We start from the raw sequence: 18553 nt of genomic DNA on the forward strand, positions 1-18553 counted from the left end.
CAGGAATCTGTGTCCATCACCTTGCTCAGGGAAATAAGCAAACCTGAGGGATACAGCACCAACACCCTGAGGGACCTCTCATGTCCCTGTGCCTGCCTGAGCCCAGCAGTCACTTCTCCTCAGCCCTGTGTGGTGTCTGCAGGGCCCAGAGCCCTGACCCAGCCCTGGCTCTGCCACTGGAACGTGGGGTTCCAGCAGATCCACACGGGGGGAGCAGCTACATCTGCTCAGCTGAGGCACATCTTCACAGCACAAACAAACAGGGACACATGTTTATTCCTCACTCCATTCCCAGCACCATAAATATTTATTTCCAGCGAGCAGCTGGTTAGTTAGAGCTTTGTCTAATGCTAGGTTTGATCTACCAGCACTCTGGACAAGAGAAGTTTTTTTGTATATTTATGGTCATGAACTGAGCTCTGGGAGCTCTAAGACAGCCCTGAAGCAAATCTAAGCATGGGAAATATTCTGGAAACATCAGAAGTCCTTTGGGAAGGATGCAGCCACCTCTCTACAACCACATCACAGGGGCCACACCAAGCCCTGGAAGGCAGGACTGAGCACTCCTGGTAACTCCAACCCTGGCAGCAGAACTGCTTTATGACTTTGTGTCTTTCATCTGTGGGTTGCAAAAACATGTGAAAACCTTTGGGCGTCTCCACATCCTTACAGGAAACAAACACTTCATCAGTGCTCTCACTAGGAAGGTGAAAACAGGTAACAAGTGAAGGACTGAGCTGAGGGGCCACATCTCTGTTTCAGCCACCAAATATCCCTCTTTGAGCCTTTCTTGCCATAAGAGACAGGGAACATCTGTGAGTGCCGAGAGCTGATGGAGCACTGGGTGTCTGTCAGATTTTCCAGTGGGCTGGGGTAGCTCTCTCCCTCCCTGAGTGCCAGCACTCAGAACCTTATCAAAAGCCTCTTCCCCTCCCCTCCACCCTGCCTTGGCAGCTGCTCAGGGCTCTCCAGGCGTGCCAACCAACCCAGCACTGCGGGATGAGGTTCTACCCTTTCCCACACAGAGATCAAGGGAAGCACGGACTTTGACTCCAGAGGGGACTCTGCTTTCATGCTCCACCTCTTAACCTGCTGTGATACAGCTACACAGCCCAGGAAGAAGCAGAATTTAGGGAAAAAATTCTGCCACAGCCCTTGTCCCCCTCCCACCTGCAGCCCCAGGTGTCCTGTCCCCCTGGCAGGAGCGATTCTGGGTTTCAGCAGCTCCAGGTAACCTCACCTGGCTGGCAGGATGTGCCTCGGGGTGGGTCTGTGGGTAAGGATGGCCCTGGCTGGGACCTGGCTGTGTCTGGCACATGGCACCATTGAACCTCTCCCGTGCCACCTCTCCTGTGCCACCATCGAACCTCTCCTGTGCCACCATTGAACCTCTCCTGTGCCACCATCAAACCTCTCCTGTGCCACCATCGAACCTCTCCTGTGCCACCACTGAACCTCTCCTGTGCTACCATCGAACCTCTCCTGTGCCACCATTGAACCTCTCCTGTGCCACCATCGAACCTCTCCTGTGCCACCATCGAACCTCTCCTGTGCCACCTCTCCTGTGCCACCATCAAACCTCTCCTGTGCCACCATTGAACCTCTCCTGTGCCACCATCGAACCTCTCCTGTGCCACCATCGAACCTCTCCTGTGCCACCACTGAACCTCTCCTGTGCCACCACTGAACCTCTCCTGTGCCACCATTGAACCTCTCCTGTGCCACCATCAAACCTCTCCTGTGCCACCATTGAACCTCTCCTGTGCCACCATCGAACCTCTCCTGTGCCACCATTGAACCTCTCCTGTGCCACCATTGAACCTCTCCCGTGCCACCTCTCCTGTGCCACCATCAAACCTCTCCTGTGCCACCATCGAACCTCTCCCGTGCCACCTCTCCCATGCCACCTCTCCCGGCCCGGAGCTCCGGGCAGACACAGGACCCGATCCCGGCCTCATTAAGGGATTACCCCGCATTTACAGCAAATCGCTGCAGGAAAACAGGGCCCGAAACAGCACAACAGCAATTAGCTGCTAACGAGTCTTCAAGATAATCTACTGGACACTTGTTTCACAGTCTGACCGTAATTGCTGCTTTAGCTCAGCTACAGCAGCCAAGAGCCACAAAACTCCTTTTATCAGAGAAATCAATTGGTGGTTGCTGATGCTGCAGGGCAGGGGGAGATGTTGAAGGGCTCACTGGGAAGGCTCCTGGTGATGCACAAGGATGAGGAACCCATCTCTAGCCCGGGCAAGCTTCCAAGAGTCATGAGGGGACACAGAGAAGGAGAAGGGGGGTCCCTGTCCTGCTGTCCCTGCACTCAGGGGTCAGGGTGGTGGGGCAGCCATGGGGAGCTCTCCTGAGGGGCACTGGGGTGCACCCACAGCCCCCAGGCAGGGCTCAGGGGGTGCTTTCTTCCTCATTCATTATTTTTCTATCTTTCTGCTGCTTTCCTCTCTCCCTGCTTGTCCAGCCCAGGATGCACCACCTGGTTCCCATGCTCCAATAACTCCTGTTGCTCTGACAGCTCCCCAAACCCCGTGCTAATGCTGATGGCAAATGACAGGCAGGAAAAGCAGAAGCTCCATTTTAGGGGAAAAGTCTGTTTACTGTTTGCTGTGTCCCCTGTGTAGAGCCTCTGGGATCTCAAGCACTGATGCAGACACATGTCTGGAAACACACTTGCTCTCTCTGGAGCCTCTCCAGTACTGAGAGGCAGAGGAAAAAGCAGTGACAACCACTCTCAGCCATGCCCACACATGATCTATGGTAATTAAGACTGGGATGACACTTGAAGCCTTTTGCACCAGAACTGTGTAAGCCCTGGACAGGGTTTTTCATGGCAATGTTATTCCCACAAGGCCCTGGCATTAGGGCTGCAGGAGCCACAGCAAGGGGCAGCAGAGTCCCTGGTGCCAGCACAAGGCAGGGCTGTGCCCAGGAACCACAGACTGACAGCTCTGGAGCCCTGGAACAAGGAGTGAGCAGAGACACCAAGCACAGCTCCTTGTGGAGCCAGAGCGTTATTCCACACGGACACGCTGCTTCCCTGTGCTCCGGGGATCAGGAGGCTTTAACGGAGCTATTTTCTCTGCCTCTGCAACAGCAGGCCCCTGGCTCCCAATCCTCTCAGCAAGCTTTGCCTGCCTTGAACTAGATCAGGAGGCCAAGCCACTTCTCTGTCGGACAGATGGTAACTAAAGCTAATCCACGAGCCCGGCCACGGGCCCCGGCAGCAGCGGCAGCTGCCAAGGAACGGAGCCTTGTGATTGCCCCTCAGGTGAAGAGCTCATGTTCCTCAGCACTGCAAAAGCTTTGGACATCTTGCCCTTGCCCAGTTCTCCCCTGCAGAGTGCAGGGTGATGGTAACAGAGAAAAACAGAGATGCTTTAACTCCTGCAGCCCTGAGATGGGCACTGCCCACTGTGGCTGTGCCAGGCCACCAGGGATAGAGGATGCTCTGCAGCAGAGGTCACTCCCTGCCCTGTGTGCTGGGGACCTCAGCAAGGAAGGGCATTCCAGCTCTGCCCACCCTGCCTGCTCCCTCACGGATCACAGCCAGGAGTAACTCTCTGCCTCCCCCTGGCCTGGCAGGGCATTCCCAGCCAGGAAGGAGGCTCAAAGTGCTCCACAAAGGCTGAACTTCCACCATGTGCAAGTGGGTGGCATCAACCCCCAACGAGCACTGCCATGGGCACACCCCTGGGCCCCCTTCCAAAAGCAGTAGGACAGACCCTGAGGACCAAGAGCTGATCCAGAGACATGCATGCCTGCAGGCACTTTGGTCTGGAATCCTGGAGAGGCTGCTCACTCCTGTTCAGCTTCCACTGTGCAGGGTGCTCAGTGCAGAGGGAGCAGAGCACAGATCTGCTGGGTTCCCCAGGAACACCCAGCACACACAGGCCAGCACTGGTTACATTCCATCCTGGAAAACTGCCTTCTTATTACTTCCACAACTGTGTGTTTATACAGAAAGAGCCTGGCCCCTGAGCCTCCAGAAGGAAAGTGAAGGAAAGTGGCTCAGTTGGTGCCTCGTGGTCCCACCAACCTCTCTGCTAATTAAGCAACTCGTGCTGTGTGTGCTACCAACTCGTTTGCAATCAAAAGAAAAACAGAGCATATTAACGATGGCCCGAAGCCCAACTGAGGAGTCTTCCCAACCCAACCCCAGAGTCTGCTCCTGATGGTGTCTGGGGGGACACTACAGGTGCCAGAGGGTCCTACCTTGGCCTTGCCCGTGCTCTGCAGGATGTGCACCAGCGCCGACGCCATCTCCTCCTTGTTCTTCACGCTCAGCGAGGGCTCCAGCACCGAGCACAGCACCATGTAATTGTTGGTGATGTACTCAGCAAACTCCTTGTACATCTCCATGGGAAGGATGCTCATGCTCTGGTAGCGGGATTTGATGCGGATCATGGGCCCTGGGGACTTGCCCTTGCCAGGGTTGGGGCTCACCACTGGGTACCATTTCTCCACGAACTGCCGGCCCGTCACCGAGCTCACGGGGATGTTCACCTGCCCAATGAAGTTGGTCTTGTCCTTCTTCTTCTTCTTGTCAGTCTCTTTGTATAAGTGCACAGTAATGTTTTTGAGCGATGGGAGGTTATTAAATTCAAAGTGCTCCCCCCAAAACACATTATCAGTTTTCAATTTACAGGTAGTTCGTGCATAAAGAACATCATCCAGGCATAATTCACACAAGTACTTTTTCTTAGCTGGCAGGTCCTTGGCTTCAATAATCCATAACTTTAACATATTCTCTACCCTTCTGCTGTTGTCCTGAAAAAAAACCCACAAAGAAAAAAAGGTCAATGAAAAAACCCCGCAAAGCCAAGCACAACAAAATTGGAGATATGAATTAATTATTTCGGATGTGCTAAATGAGCGGAGGCTTAATTACACTTTATTTTAAGGAAATACTGGCTCTCAAGAATTTGCATAATAACACTACTTATGTTAATTTTCCAAAATATCATCGTGCTCTCCATGTCTGTTGGTGCCAATTAATATAAGGAACAAGGGAGATAAACCCCATCCAAATCATAAAAGTACCATTTCCCATTCCCTGCCAAGAGGGCCTCTGAAGAATCTGAAAGAACCTCACTGGTCCTGAATGGTTTGTGCAAAGCAGAAGCTGTTACAGGTATCCCACAGCCTCCTCTTTTTTCAGTAGAGCTGCTTTACAGCAGCATTGAGTTCATGGTATTTCCTGTAACACAGCAACACAAAGGGACCTGAATGTACACCCAGGGATCACCTCATCCACACGGGAATGCCACCACCAATGGCAGGGAAAAAACTGTTTGTAAAAACCTCATCATGTTTTAGGGCAGAAGTCCAGAGCACCCAAATTAAACACTGAGAGGAATCATGGGAGAGGGCATCCCACGGGAGAATCATGACAATTCAGAGACAGAAATCTGCCTTGGATATCTTTTAAACAATAACAGAGCCAAGCATACTGTGGATCTTTCAGAGCTCCCTCGTGATGCTGACCTCATCCTGGAAGAACATCCAGGGGTATTTGCTGCAGGAGTGACTCCAAAGATAAAGCACTGGCAGCTGCACCACTGCTGGGATTCTGCAAGCCCTGTTTTGTTTGGAAACCCCTCACTGAAACTGCAGCCATGGTTTACTCTGCTCAGCCCAGGAGTCTGGGCAGGAACATTTCTGCTGGAAGCCCACAATGGGGTACTGTAGGTTCAGGAAATACACACAGGAACTGCACGAGAACACTGAATTCCTGACAGAAATATCAAGTCAGATACTGAGAGTTTATTGTCTATGAACTCAAACAAAGATGGAAACTCTGCCATCAGTTACTGCAGGTTTTGAGATGATGGAAACACTTCCAAATGGATTTCCACTCAACACTGCACCTTGAAGCCACATGCCCAGCCCCAACTCACATTCCCATGAGTTCTCTCATTCTAAGCACAAACTTTACACAGCCCTCTCAGGTCAGGATCACCAGAAAAAGCCCTTGGAAAGCACTGGAGCCTCTGAACTCCACTAGAGGAACATGCTGCCAGAGGCAGAAGGCCACCTCTCCCCTCCACTGCTCACATTCTGATATTACAGGAAATCTTTTATTCTGACATTTGACACTGTGCTGGGAACAACAAATTCTGAGACTGAGGGCCCCTTTAGAACCCACAGGACTGGACAGAATTAGTGTACACAGCCAGGAGGAGTTCACAGAACTCCCATCATTTGTATCTTCTCTGACCAGCAGCAGCAGACCTGGTTGAGCTCATCAGCTGTGGAATCCTGCATTAATCCTGACCAATCTTTGCTGCCAACTCCAGCACAGCAGGGAAGAAGCAGCTGTATGTTTTATTTTAGGATGTACTTAGTCTTAGTGGGCCATAAAAATGCATATTGGATGTCCCTGTGTTCTAGTGAAGAGAAGGATTTGTTCCTGTAAATCCCAGGAGATGACTTTGCACCTTAACTGGCTGGAGAAGGGAAAGCTACATTCCACTGTCGCCTCTGAAAATGGACATCTGAGCTCCTCCATCACTAAAGCAGACTCTGTGTCAGGAGCTGACACGTGAACTCTTCAGACTGTTCAGCCTTGTGACTTTGCTGGCAGCTACCTGACATCTGTCCCACGGCTTTTGGGAGGTGAAAGTCCTATGGAAGTGGCAAGTACCATCAGTAACAGCAACACTGAAGATTCTTCAGGTCTGATCAATTCTTAGCAAGAGCTGAAGCAGCGTGTGCTGAGAAGAGAGGGGAAGGAATAATTGGCGCTTGTCTGTAAATATAATTGTGGAAGAAAGCAATATGGAAAAAGGCTGACCCGCAGTTCCACTCACTCACTCCAATGACAATGTGTCCCCTGCTGCTCCCATGCACTGGGCTATAAAATGTAATAACGAGGAACTGAACTAGAGCAGAGGCAATTCCTCACAGCCACTACCTTGTTGGGGTGCACGGCACGCCGCAGGTTCTCCATCCATTTATCTCGCTCTGCTGCCGAACGACACGAGAAGCACTTACTTCCTGATGAAGTCGTCACCTACAGGGAAAGGAACAGGATTACGTCTTGACCAGCACACTGCAGAGTGTGGCTGTGGGGAGAGGGGGGCTTAGGGAAGATGATAGTGGATTTTATTTTTTTTTTAAGTAAACAGCTTTACCCAAGCATGAAGCAACAGCCCCTAAGGCTGGCGGAAAAACAGGACAACCCTGTATGTCACAGAAATAATCATAGAAGCAAATTCCAATTACTTCTCCTCTTCCACACCAGAAAACACTAGATAATGGGCCCCATGCATGTGATGCTTTAAACCACCAAGTTCCACAACTGAGAGAGCGCAAATCCTTAGATGAACTAAAGATAAATTGGAACTCCAAGTGGATACTTGGCATTCCTCCAGGCTCAGCCCAAAGCCTGTGAGAGTAACAACCCATTCCTTGTTTCCAGCAGAAGGATGGGCTTGAAAAGGCTGCTTTGCCACCTTCCCTCTTCATGTCCTGCTCCTCCTGGAGCCCTTGCTGTGAGAATCATGGGGACAGGTGTGTACACCCCACTCCTGGCTGTGGTACAGCTGCTACCAGCTCAAGGCCCAGCTGGGGCCCTCAGAGCTCACAGCACTCACACCCTGCTGGGGAGAACCAGGGGGGCTTCCCTGGACATGGCTGGAAGTGCTGCTGAGCCCTGCTCTCACCTCTCATGCTTCCAGGTTCATCCCAAGGGATTTTCTGCAGTATTTGTGTGACTTCCTCTGGCCATTGGGAGTTTGTAGGGTTTAAGAAACACACTCACAGCAGGGACATTTCCAGAGGTGTAAGTGCCCCTTATGCCTCATCACATTCCTGCTATCCCAAGGAAACTCAATCCTGTTGAGCCCATGGAAGCACCCCTGGCTGGCAGCCCAGAATGACAGGCACCAAATTTCCCTCCTACGCCCCCACACCAAACTTCCTTGGCATCAAAGCCAATGGCTCCCTGCTCCTGCTCCTCACACCCAGACACCCCCCAAGCTGCCACCTCCTCCACACGTGCTGGTCCTGAGCACCAGGAACGTGGCTCCAGCTCTCTGCCCTTTGCACTTGCTTTTGTCCAGCAATATTCACCATGTACAGCTCTGCTGGGAGGCTGAATGGACCTGGCTGGTACTTTAAATAACTCCCCACTGAGCTTCATTTCCGCCAGTCTCAACCTGCAGAGTTATTTGTGAGTGCTTTATCATCCCCCAGTGTTTGTGTTTACACACTGTGCACTGGGTTATCAGCTTCTGGGAGACACAATCTCCTTTAATTTCATGTATCTCCCAGAAGCCCAACCTGTTCTTACAGCAGAGCTGGCCCTCGCTAAGATTTGTCATTAGCAAACCTCAATGATAAGTTGAACACATCCCTTCCTTTGAACACAGACCAGGGCAGAATGAGAAGAGGCCTGTTCTGTCTTTACATAAAAATGCAAAGAATCTTCCGACTCTTGATATTCCAGAGGCTTTTTCCTTCAGACAGACACCCTCCCAGTCCTTGCACACTTTTATACTCTGCCTGTAAAACACATTCTGTTGAGCACAAGCTCTCCTGTAGCTCCAAGAACAGACTCCATACTAGCAGGCACAGAACTGTGACCTTTCCAGCAAACCTTCACACTCCTGAGCATTTCCAGCTTCTTCAAAATCTCCTGTGACAAACCCCCCCTGCCCCATCTCCTCTCTGCTGCTGCTCCTGTTAACCTCCATCCCTGAGCCTTCCCACATGGAATTCTGCTGGCACACAGATTTGTCACTGTGTTTTCTTGCCACACTTAGGTAAACATAGGCATTATCATGGACAAATTAATTATTCAATTTTAAACCAATTATAAATTAATCTTTCAAAACCTAAAAAACCTGTAACTGTCACACTGAAGTGAGAGAAGGGGAAAATCGTGTGTCAGATATGAAGTGTGTCTTGGTCTGATGGGAGCTGAAGATCACATCCACCATATGTGACCAAAAATGTGATTTTCCCCAGATCTGCAATCAGATTCCAGCTTTTAGTTCTGACTTAAATATCATGTGGCATTAACCATCTTTATGAGATACTAATTATCTTTATAAAGAGAGTATTCTTGTCTCATCAAGATTTTGGATATGCTGGAATACTCTTAATGTACAGGATAAACTCAATTAATAAAATTCATTAATTTCTGAAATGTTACTTTTCCTATTCATTATCCCCAGTCCCTGGATGGGTGATCTGTTCATATAAAATCTTGTCTTTTTAAGATAGTCCTAAGGTACAGGGTGGCTTCACTTGAAGGGACATGCATGGAGTAGCAGGGGATGATGACTGAGCACTGAAGGGGTTTCACTCAGTGTCCAGAGGATTTTCCAAGGAGCAGTCAGGGCTCAGCTGCACCCCTGGCCCTGCAGCTGCTCAGGGCATCCAAAGGGCCTCTGGAGCAATGGCCAACATTTGCACAGCTGGATCGAATTTAGTGCTGCTAAATTTAGCTCCACGGAATTCTGCCTTGCTGAGGCAAGGCCAGGATGAGGCAACAGGCTCAGCTGTATTGGAGCAACCACAGTTTGTCTTTCCCTCAGCTGGGTCCTGGGACAGCTCAGGCACAGGACAAGGCTTTGGTCTGCCAAGACCTAAGAGAGCCCCTCAGCTCTAATGGCCCTGCCTGGCCCAGGACCCCCCAAAAACCAGGGCCAGGATCAGGCTCTGGGAGCCTGGGCTCTGAGCCTCTGGCACTGGCTGAGATGCCCACTGTATATTTAGCACACACAGCACATGCAGAGGCACGGGATGATTTGCTGACTGAGGAGTCTTGCAAGGAGAAAGAAGATGATGCTGAGTAATTTAAAAAAAAAATAAAAAAAATCAATGAAGGAAACAAGTAAATACCGACTGCCAAGTACTCAGCAAGTGAGAAAAAGCAAGTTTCACAAAACTAAGTAAGGAGAAAAAGCCAAATGCAGCCTGTGGAAAAGCCCTGCCCTGGTGCTGACTGAGCTCCCTGGCAGAGCTGAGGGGAGCTGGGCCGAGCACGTCTTAATGCAGGGTGGTGGAGATAAAAGGGAGGAACAATTCCCTGCACCTTCATCCACCAGCTGCCTCCCAACGAGCCACTTGGTTGTTTTCCACTGCAGATGGCTTTGGCACCTCTCGCTTTTGTCTCCGTCTGGGTGTGCTGCCAGTTCCTCTGGAAGCGCTCTGCTCCATCTGCAGCCGTGTCAGACCCTCCTGGCCTGTTCCCCTCCAGGGGAGGAGCAGTGCCAGGTGAGCACTGATGGCCACGGGCCAGCTGGGGATGGAACAGCTCCCGAGGCTGTCCCTGCCCGGCCACCCCACGGCCGGCAGAAGGTGAAGGATTGAGCAAGGCTGGCACTGCCCAGCAACAGCTTCACTTCCCAGCTGGAGGCAGCAGCCCTGCCTGCTCCCAACACATCTCCCAAGGGAGCAGGTCCACGACAGCCTCAGGGGACAGGGATGAGGCACCACTTTCCCCATCCACTGGACACCTCAGCTCCCCTCATCCCTGGGACCCTGGCAAGGCTTTCTCACCCGGCATTTCTTGGTCAGGGCTGCTTTTCCAGGACATCCCCTGAGCTCCTTTGTGTCCATCAGTGATGCCCAAGTGCTGGGGTCTGTAGTCACTGCCTGGCCCCCAACAGGGGACCCAGGAGATCTGCAAACTCATCCTGGTGCTGAGCTCAGTCCCAGCTGGGAAGAGGCTCTCAGGAGACACCACACCAAGGCATTGACACAAAATGCTCTCACCTCGGTCCCTCCCGCTGGAGCTTGTTGGTGAGCAGCCACCAGTGACAAATCAATGTCCCTGTTGTTTCCTGGCATTCTTCCTCTCCTCTGCAGGGTTTGCAGAACAACAATTAACACGTCCTTTTTTTTACAGTGTGACTTCTCTTTATCCAACTCACTTAACCCCAAAATTTTCTTCCTCCTTCCAAGTGCATGGCTTGTGTAATTTCCCTCTCACTCAACTTTCTACAAGTTCTGTTCATATCCCTTCCTCTCCTCTTGTGGGCTGAACAGAATTGGTAAACAACTCTTATATTATGGATGTCACATTTATTTTCCATCTAGCTTCATTTTATCTTTCTTGAGTGGAATGTAATAGAGGACATGTAATTTACAAAACTGTTCCCCTCCTGACCCATTGCACTTGCTCAATTCCACAAAGAATGAATAGCACTGCAAAATTTATACCTCAACCAACTATAGAGTTTATATTTGAGGCTATTTTTTTGTAAGACTGTTTTCATGTTACCCACTTATATTTTAAGAAATAGATCTTTTAACTCACTTATTTCAAAATGTGCTGATTTCAGTAAAGAAAAATGTCTTTATCTTTCCAGTCTGACTCCTCTTGAACCCTGACATGTGTTCTCATCCAACACAGCCCATCCAAGGACAGCCTGCAGCCCCATCACCCCTACAGCACAATCCAAGCACAGCTACACCATTTATCTGCTTCTCTGTGTCCAAGCACAAACAGGTGTTACCTGCTCTTCACAGAAACACAAACATCCACCACCTTATTACTGCAAGAAAACCATTTCCCAGTTCTGTACCCAGCCACTGCCATAAGCAATAATACTTTGCCATCCACAATTCAGGACAAATGATTCCCGAGATATCCTGTACTGAATTACCCAGCTACAGCCTGGGTTGTGCGTGTCCTACTCCCTCCTGCTAGCACAGACCCTGCCACATGCCATAACAGATGTCAAAGTAATCTGAAATACTCACAGATTTTTCTATTTACTCAAACAAGGGAAGCTTCAGTTTTCTAGACAAAGTCCTCCACACTCCCACTGACAGCAGCAGGCTGGCTCTGTGACCACATGTAATATCTTTGGGAACAGTGAGTAGGGATTAGCACTTCCCGATATCTGTATGAACATAAACTGTAGGAGCATAAACAAATTTATGCTCTGCTGATACACAGCCCTAAGCAGTGCAGCACCTGTGCCAGCAGCTCTGCTGCGACAGCGCTTACAAGGAGCTCATTGCTCTGATTGTGTGGATATGATCCTCCTTGGAAAGATGGGAGCAATTTTCTGCCTATGAAATGCTCTCTGTGTAGCAATTCCGAGCAGCAATGTTTGGTAACAGCCAGAGCCCAGATGCCAGCCCACACCTGGCTCCCCAGGCAGCCCCAGCACGGCAGGAACAGCCCCGGAACGGCTCCTTACCTCAAAGCAGTAGTCTTGTCCCAGGATGCTACTGTGGACAGGCTTGATGACCACTTCCTCCTCCATACTGAGATCCAGAGCCTCAACAGCACTACTGGGACTGAGCAAGGACTCGTGGGAGCGCGATTCTTTCAGCCTCGGCATTAGATGGGATCTGGAGGAAAAACGTAACCATGTCAGTGGATGCTCTCCTTCCCAGAGAAATCTGTTAGCAACAACTGCACAATATTCCTGGGAATGTTTTGTCATGGGATAACGAAGAGCCCTGAAGAACAGGGCCTGCTACATGGTCCCACCTGTAATTTCTAAAGGTTCCATGACAGTTGGTATGAGCAGTAAAACAATTTTTCCCAACTCTGATGCTGTCAGGAGTCAATTCTTTAGAGGTTTGCACACTGTGAGGTCTCTGAACAACCGAATCAAACTCTAAATGGCCACCACAACTACTGAGGGAGATTTCCCAGGTGTGGGGGGGGTTCCTAAATGAGATTTCCCAGGTGTGGGGTGTAGCAGTGTGGGTGCATTGGAGGCCAGCTGGCCCCAGCACTTGCTGCTGTCTCAGCAGCACCACCGGGTCTGCAGCACCTGGTGCTGATCTCTGGTGGTGCCAGAACCTCACTGAAACACCCACGTCTGATCTGTCACCAACAACCCTTGGGCTCATGTGCTCTCCCTGATTGTCACACACACTCTGGGATGGGGACAGTGTGGAAGATAAGGCTGTGATAGCCCTATTGATTGATCTAAATGCTCTAGAGTCCCACTGGCAGCATTTAGCAGCAGGGAGCCCACAGACAGTGAGCAGAGCACCATTTTTGAGACAGCCAATACAATCAATGGTGCAGTAACTCTTAAAGCAAAACCAGAGAGCTCAAGGGGGAAAAAAAAAAAAGAGTGTTCCCAGGGAAAACACAGCAAACCCATAAAGTGGCAAGGGAAAAAATAACTTGAGTGCAAAGGGAACAGCTGCCTCCTCTACAGCCTGTACCATGTGAGATGTTCCCATGCCAGAGCTCCCATCCCGGTAACTCTGACCTTTAAAACCTCTGGCAAGCACTTTGGGGGCTCCCCAAGAGATTGAGCGTCCCTGTCTACAAAGGGAGCGTGACGCCCTCTCCAAAGGCACGGAAGGACAGCAATAAGGAGAGTTTGTGATATTCTCAGCATGGTCTTTCATGAGCCAAACAACAATGCTCCCACTATACTCCCAGCTTGCTCTGATGTGTGCGTTGGATTTTGTTGTTCTCCAGAATGAAGCTGACCAAAGCAGAGAGAAATGTCAACAGTGCATGCAAAATCCATCGCTTCCAGTGAATCACACACCAGGCTGGATCCAGAAAACAGCCCAAGGAGATTCTCAGATAAACGGCAGCAGCAGATAAACAGGTGCTTCTCTAGATTTGCCATTAAGATTCAGGCCATGCATGAAGCCCCAGGTGATAACGGAGCTGCCTGTGGCTGATTCCCTGCCTGAGCTGCTCCATGGAGAGCTCTGAGTGCCGGGGCCGCCTCCTCCCCAGGGCCACCCAGCCTGGGACACGCTGCCGAGGGCTCCGGGACATCTCCCTGCACCCAGCAGGCAGGACCAGCCTGGGGACACCAGTGAAACATCTGCACAAGAGCCACCAGCACGGGGGTTCTGAGGGGACACCCACAGCCCCCAGGCTCTGAAAGCCCTGCTGGGGCTGGCACAGTCCTGTGCTGCATCAGGAGCCCCGGGTTCCCAGCAAAGGCTCTCCATGCCATTAGCCATTCTCTCAGCTGCCCACTCACCTCACATCTCTATGGTGAGTAAATTGATCTTTAGGAACCCAGCACAGTCATTTCCCAGTACTTTGGTAATTTTACACTATTTTCAGAGAAACGGGTCCCTATCCTTTTCCTCTGAATGCTACTGTAAATTAACTCTAATACAGGCAGACAGATCGAGTTACCTCTGGATGCTGAGTGCAGAACTAATATCCAGCAGCTCAAGAACTGACAGTACAGACTCCTCACCCAGCCCAGATAAGCCCAGAATCAAAGCATTTCTGGTAAATCTTATTTCCATGTTTTACAGATGAAATTAGAAAAGGTAAATAACCAAGCTGAGACTTGCATTCTTGTGTAGACAAATATAAATACTGATAAAATAAACCCACAACTCAGTACATCACTGAGTTGCATCACCTCATGCTGGCTTAAGAATTTTTGTAGAAATTAAAACAAAACAAGTTTATTTTTCATTTAAAACTACTGCAGCTGGATGGCCAGGGGTGGGAGTGCAGATGTGCAGTTCCAAGGATGACCAAAGGGGAGGTTCTCAGGACATATTACGCTCTCACCAGATTCAGTAAATGTGTGTTTATATCCCTCCATGCTCTGCCGAATGCCTCTGGGAATCCTAAAACAAATGGGATTTTTTTAGGGAGGTTATTTATCAGGTCCTTGCCTCAGCAGGACCTGCTCCCACGATGTCTCTCACTCCCGAGCGGCCGCTCGGATCCGGCCCAGGTCAGCAGCAGACACGTTTCTCACCAGATGCTGCTCTGTGCAGGGGGAGCGCTGCAGGTCTCAAACCAGCCCTAAAAACCCAGCATCTGTCTGTGCATCAAGGGCTAAGTGGGGAGATGTCATTAATTAGAGCTGTTGGAAATCTCAGCAGCAGGGATGAGGATCTCTCTGCCAGAGCAGCCCTGGCAGGGCAGGAGCAGCAGAGCTCCCTCCCAGGGCTCTGTCCCACCTCTGTTCCATGCCCCTGCCTTCAAAGGGCACACGGTCCTTTCATTTTAATCCCTGTTCCAGGGCAGAGAGCACTGGTGTCCCTCGGTGACATGACAGTGGCAGGAGCCCATTGACTGAAAAACATTTGTCAGTCCCTGTCGCTGCTCCCACAAATTTCTCCTCATACCAGCAGTAAGAGAAGGGCCACAAGCTGCCTTCCTGAGCCTGAGAGCAGCACCCACAGCTACAGGGACACCTGAATTCCTGCAGACCTGTGCTGTCCATCAGCCATCCCAAACAGCCAGGCGTGCTTGGAACACCATTTGCTGACACTTCCAACACGACAGAGGTACTTTGTTCACACTCATCCCCCTACCATCACTGTGAAGATGCTGCCTGTGGGGCCATCCAATCTCTTGCTCCAGTAACTCGCTGTGTATTCCAGGTCCTGTCCTGGTTTACGTCAGCTGATCTAATTCCAATCCTACACCTTTGTTTTAATATGCTGGGAACGGCCAGCTGCCCAGAGCCATCTCACAGCGGGAACCCTCTTTCCAAACAGCACATTCAGTTCTTTTTGCCAAGGGCCTTTTTTAAATCCCTTTTTACTTGCCTAAAGTTCAGTTGAAATGAAGGGGGGAGTAAAAAATCTCATAAAAGACCACATTAGTTCTAAAGAGAAATAACATTACTGCTACCGGCACTGACCCGGCGAGTCCTGCGGAGCAGCAGCCAGTCTCTGGTTATTAAAGAAAGAGCTCTGCTGCCCGAGAGCAATCAGAGAGGATTGTTGTGCTAAATAATAAAAGTCATAAAACATTACCATGTGAAGAGATGTAGCCCCTCTGCCCGTGCCCTCCACAGCCACTTGAGTATCACCAAATCCAACCAGAAGCACGTGGACTGCAGGGAAGACTTGTAAAAACAAGCATGGAGAGGCAAACCATCCTCTGCTCACCCAACTCCAGGGCTGGGTTTTGAGCAATGGAGGCAGCAAACAGCACTGCAAAGAGGCAACTCTGTCAGTCCTCATTTCAGAGCCTCACCTGCCTGAAACCACCCGGCTGCTGCTCCTGTGGTTTTATGATGAAAATGTTCCTGATTATTTTTGAGAGACAGAAACAAACAGAACCTGGTGGGTGGCTGTGTAGGGATGGAGCAGACACAAAACCTAACACTGAAACACAGAGGGAAAAAATGAAGAGCCTTTCTTAAACCTCCTACTGTTCTGCTCTGAGAGCATGAGCGGATTGGGGAATTCTGAAGGAAGTCCAGGCCCTAAGCTGAAGAAGTCCCATTGGCACCAGCTGTGGAGCTGGCAGTGTGCATGCTTCCCCAGTGTCAGAAGGATTTGATCTCCCAAATTACATGTTTGACTCTGTGACATGTCTCCTGGCCAGGAAAGATCCCCTGTGTGCAACATTTTGAGGCTGACAGTTCTTTTCTGTGCCCAGCTGGGAGCAGGTTCTTTAGGGCAGCCCTGACCCCCTCCCTTGCACTCTCCTGCTGCAGGGGTCCTCCCTGCCCAAGCACAGTGGAACAGCCCAGCAGATCCACATGCAGCACAGACAGAATCTAAATCTGTCTCCAGCCCGGGGATTAGGGGTTTGTTATGACTGAGAACAAAGTGCACAACTCCAGTAAATTGATTTGCGACATCAGATGGGAGAAGGATTTTAGCAGTTGCAGATGGGAGTGAATCACCCACCATCCTCTGCCAGCTCCATCCAGGAGCTCTGCCCGGTGCCACTGTCCCTCCTGAGCCTCACTGCTGCTGCTTCACTCTGGGACTATGCTCTGCAGAGCCCAGACTGCTCGGATTTGCTTCCCATCTCCTCCACAGCAGCTCTCCCCAGGGCTCAGCAGTGCCTGTGTGACCCCCCCGCCGGGGCTCACTTCCCGCTGACCTCGCGACCACTGCTGGGAGTTCTCATCCCTTCCTCCCCCGAGCCTCATCCTGCTTCAATGTAACAAATAAATATAAAAGCCATGTTATGGGAATAACCACCACAAACAACACACAAGAGAACTCGCAGGCTTCCAGGAGATGAAGATTATATTTTTTTTTCCCTGTAGAGGAGGACGTGGGGATGAAGTCTCAGCATGCAGCAGCACACCCTTCTCCATGTTCTACTGCCCTGAACTTTCTCCTGCTGTTCCCTGAACTCCAGCTGCTGAGCTCTGCTTGGGAAATTCTGCTCAGAACACTCAGGATGGGAACCTGGCATTACAGGCTGCTCTCACTAACGCAACACCTTCCCTGAGCAACACAAAGGACATGTAATTAAACTTATTAATGCCTGCCCTTGTTTTCAGACTGTTCTCAGTTTCAACCGGCAGCAGGATTAATTACATTCAAAAGGACTCTGTCAGCTCATACCAGATGCCAAATGTTGTTTTTGCCAGAGCAAACCTGAAGGATGATTTTAACCTGTGACATTCACCTGAGCGTGGGTATTTGTTTAACAACGTGCCACTGGAAAGTTTGTCAGGGGCAACCTGCAGACCCAGCACAGGACAAGCAGCAAGGACACCGATGGCATTTGTGATGTGCAAGAGGAGAGGAACTGCAAAAGCAAGGAAAGGGCATCAGGAGCAGGATGCAAAAGGTGATCAGAAATACACCTGAATTTCAATCATCAAAAATATTTTCAAGGAGCCTCTTTCCCATAAGCAGAATAGCATCAACACGACATTTTCAACAGAAATCAACAGTTATATTAAAAAAAACCCTTTTATCACATCAGCCTAAACCAGCCTAAATAATGCCAGATCTGGGAACATGTGATGCAAACAGCAGTGACAGATCCCCCATGCCAATCTGGAGCTGGAGCCACAGCACAGCCCTGGGAACAAGTCATTCCCACAGCACCGGCCTCTGGAGCGAGCAGGGACCGTAGGGCCTCAACAAACACCCGGGGCACGTCCCTGGCAGCAGAAGCAGAACCGGGACACAGGGACCGAGCCAGAGCCTCCTGCTCCCTGCCAGCACTCACGGGAGAAATCCCGGGGTGCTCTCGGCTGCACCCCACAACCACCACCTTCCACGGGGGGAGCAGGGTGGGGATAAGGGGTTTGATTTTTATCACCTAAATTTTACGTAACATCAGTCTGGAGGCGGAATCTGGACAGGGCGGCAAAGGCGAGGCAGGATGTGTCCTCCTGGACCAACCACACGGAAATGGAGCCTCAAGGCCCATCTCCACAGCGCGGCTGCCGAGCCCGGCCACGGATGATGAAACGCCGCCCAGGATGGAAACAAACCGCGAACGCACGGAACGAGGGACGGAGCGCGGCCGCACATCCCCGGGCCGGGCCGGGAGCGGCTGTCAGCGCCGGTTCCTCCAGCGCGGCGGCCTCCGCGCCCCGGCCCCACTGCGCGCCCGCCGCCCCCGGCCCGCCCCGGTCCCCGGCCCCCGGTCCCCGGCCCCGCCGCTCCGCCCCGGGCGCTGTGCGGGACCCGCCGGTCGGGGCGCGGAGTTGGCGCTGCCCGCGCACGCCGGGCACGGCCGCACAGCCCCGCACTCACCCGCAGGGCCCGGGCCCCGCCGCGCCGCCGCCGCCGCCTCGCCGCCGCCCCGCTCGGGCTGGGCCATGCCGCGCTCCCGCCGCCGCCGCCACCGCGGGCGGGGACCCCCGGCCCCGCCGCCCCCGGCCCCCGCCCCGGGCCGGCCCCG

At 51.4% G+C, this 18553-nt stretch overlaps 1 protein-coding gene across 10 annotated transcripts in view; it reads right to left on the reverse strand.

The window, feature by feature from the left end:
• The window catches only part of DAB2IP (DAB2 interacting protein), a 163947-nt gene that overhangs the window by 26935 nt on the left and 118459 nt on the right, over nt 1–18553 (reverse strand). For 9 of the 10 annotated variants that reach the window (XM_058853445.1, XM_058853446.1, XM_058853450.1 and 6 more), the window contains 3 exons: nt 12174–12327; nt 6926–7024; nt 4225–4779 (listed from right to left, as the gene is read on the reverse strand). In XM_058853445.1, the coding sequence (XP_058709428.1) occupies nt 4225–4779; nt 6926–7024; nt 12174–12327 (808 nt within the window). Of the gene's footprint in view, nt 1–4224; nt 4780–6925; nt 7025–12173; nt 12328–18405; nt 18528–18553 lie in introns of those variants that run through there. The other variant, XM_058853452.1, reaches the window with a different exon arrangement.

The sequence above is a fragment of the Poecile atricapillus genome, chromosome 20 (genome assembly GCF_030490865.1).
Source record: "Poecile atricapillus isolate bPoeAtr1 chromosome 20, bPoeAtr1.hap1, whole genome shotgun sequence".
Taxonomy (NCBI): Eukaryota; Metazoa; Chordata; class Aves; order Passeriformes; family Paridae; genus Poecile; species Poecile atricapillus.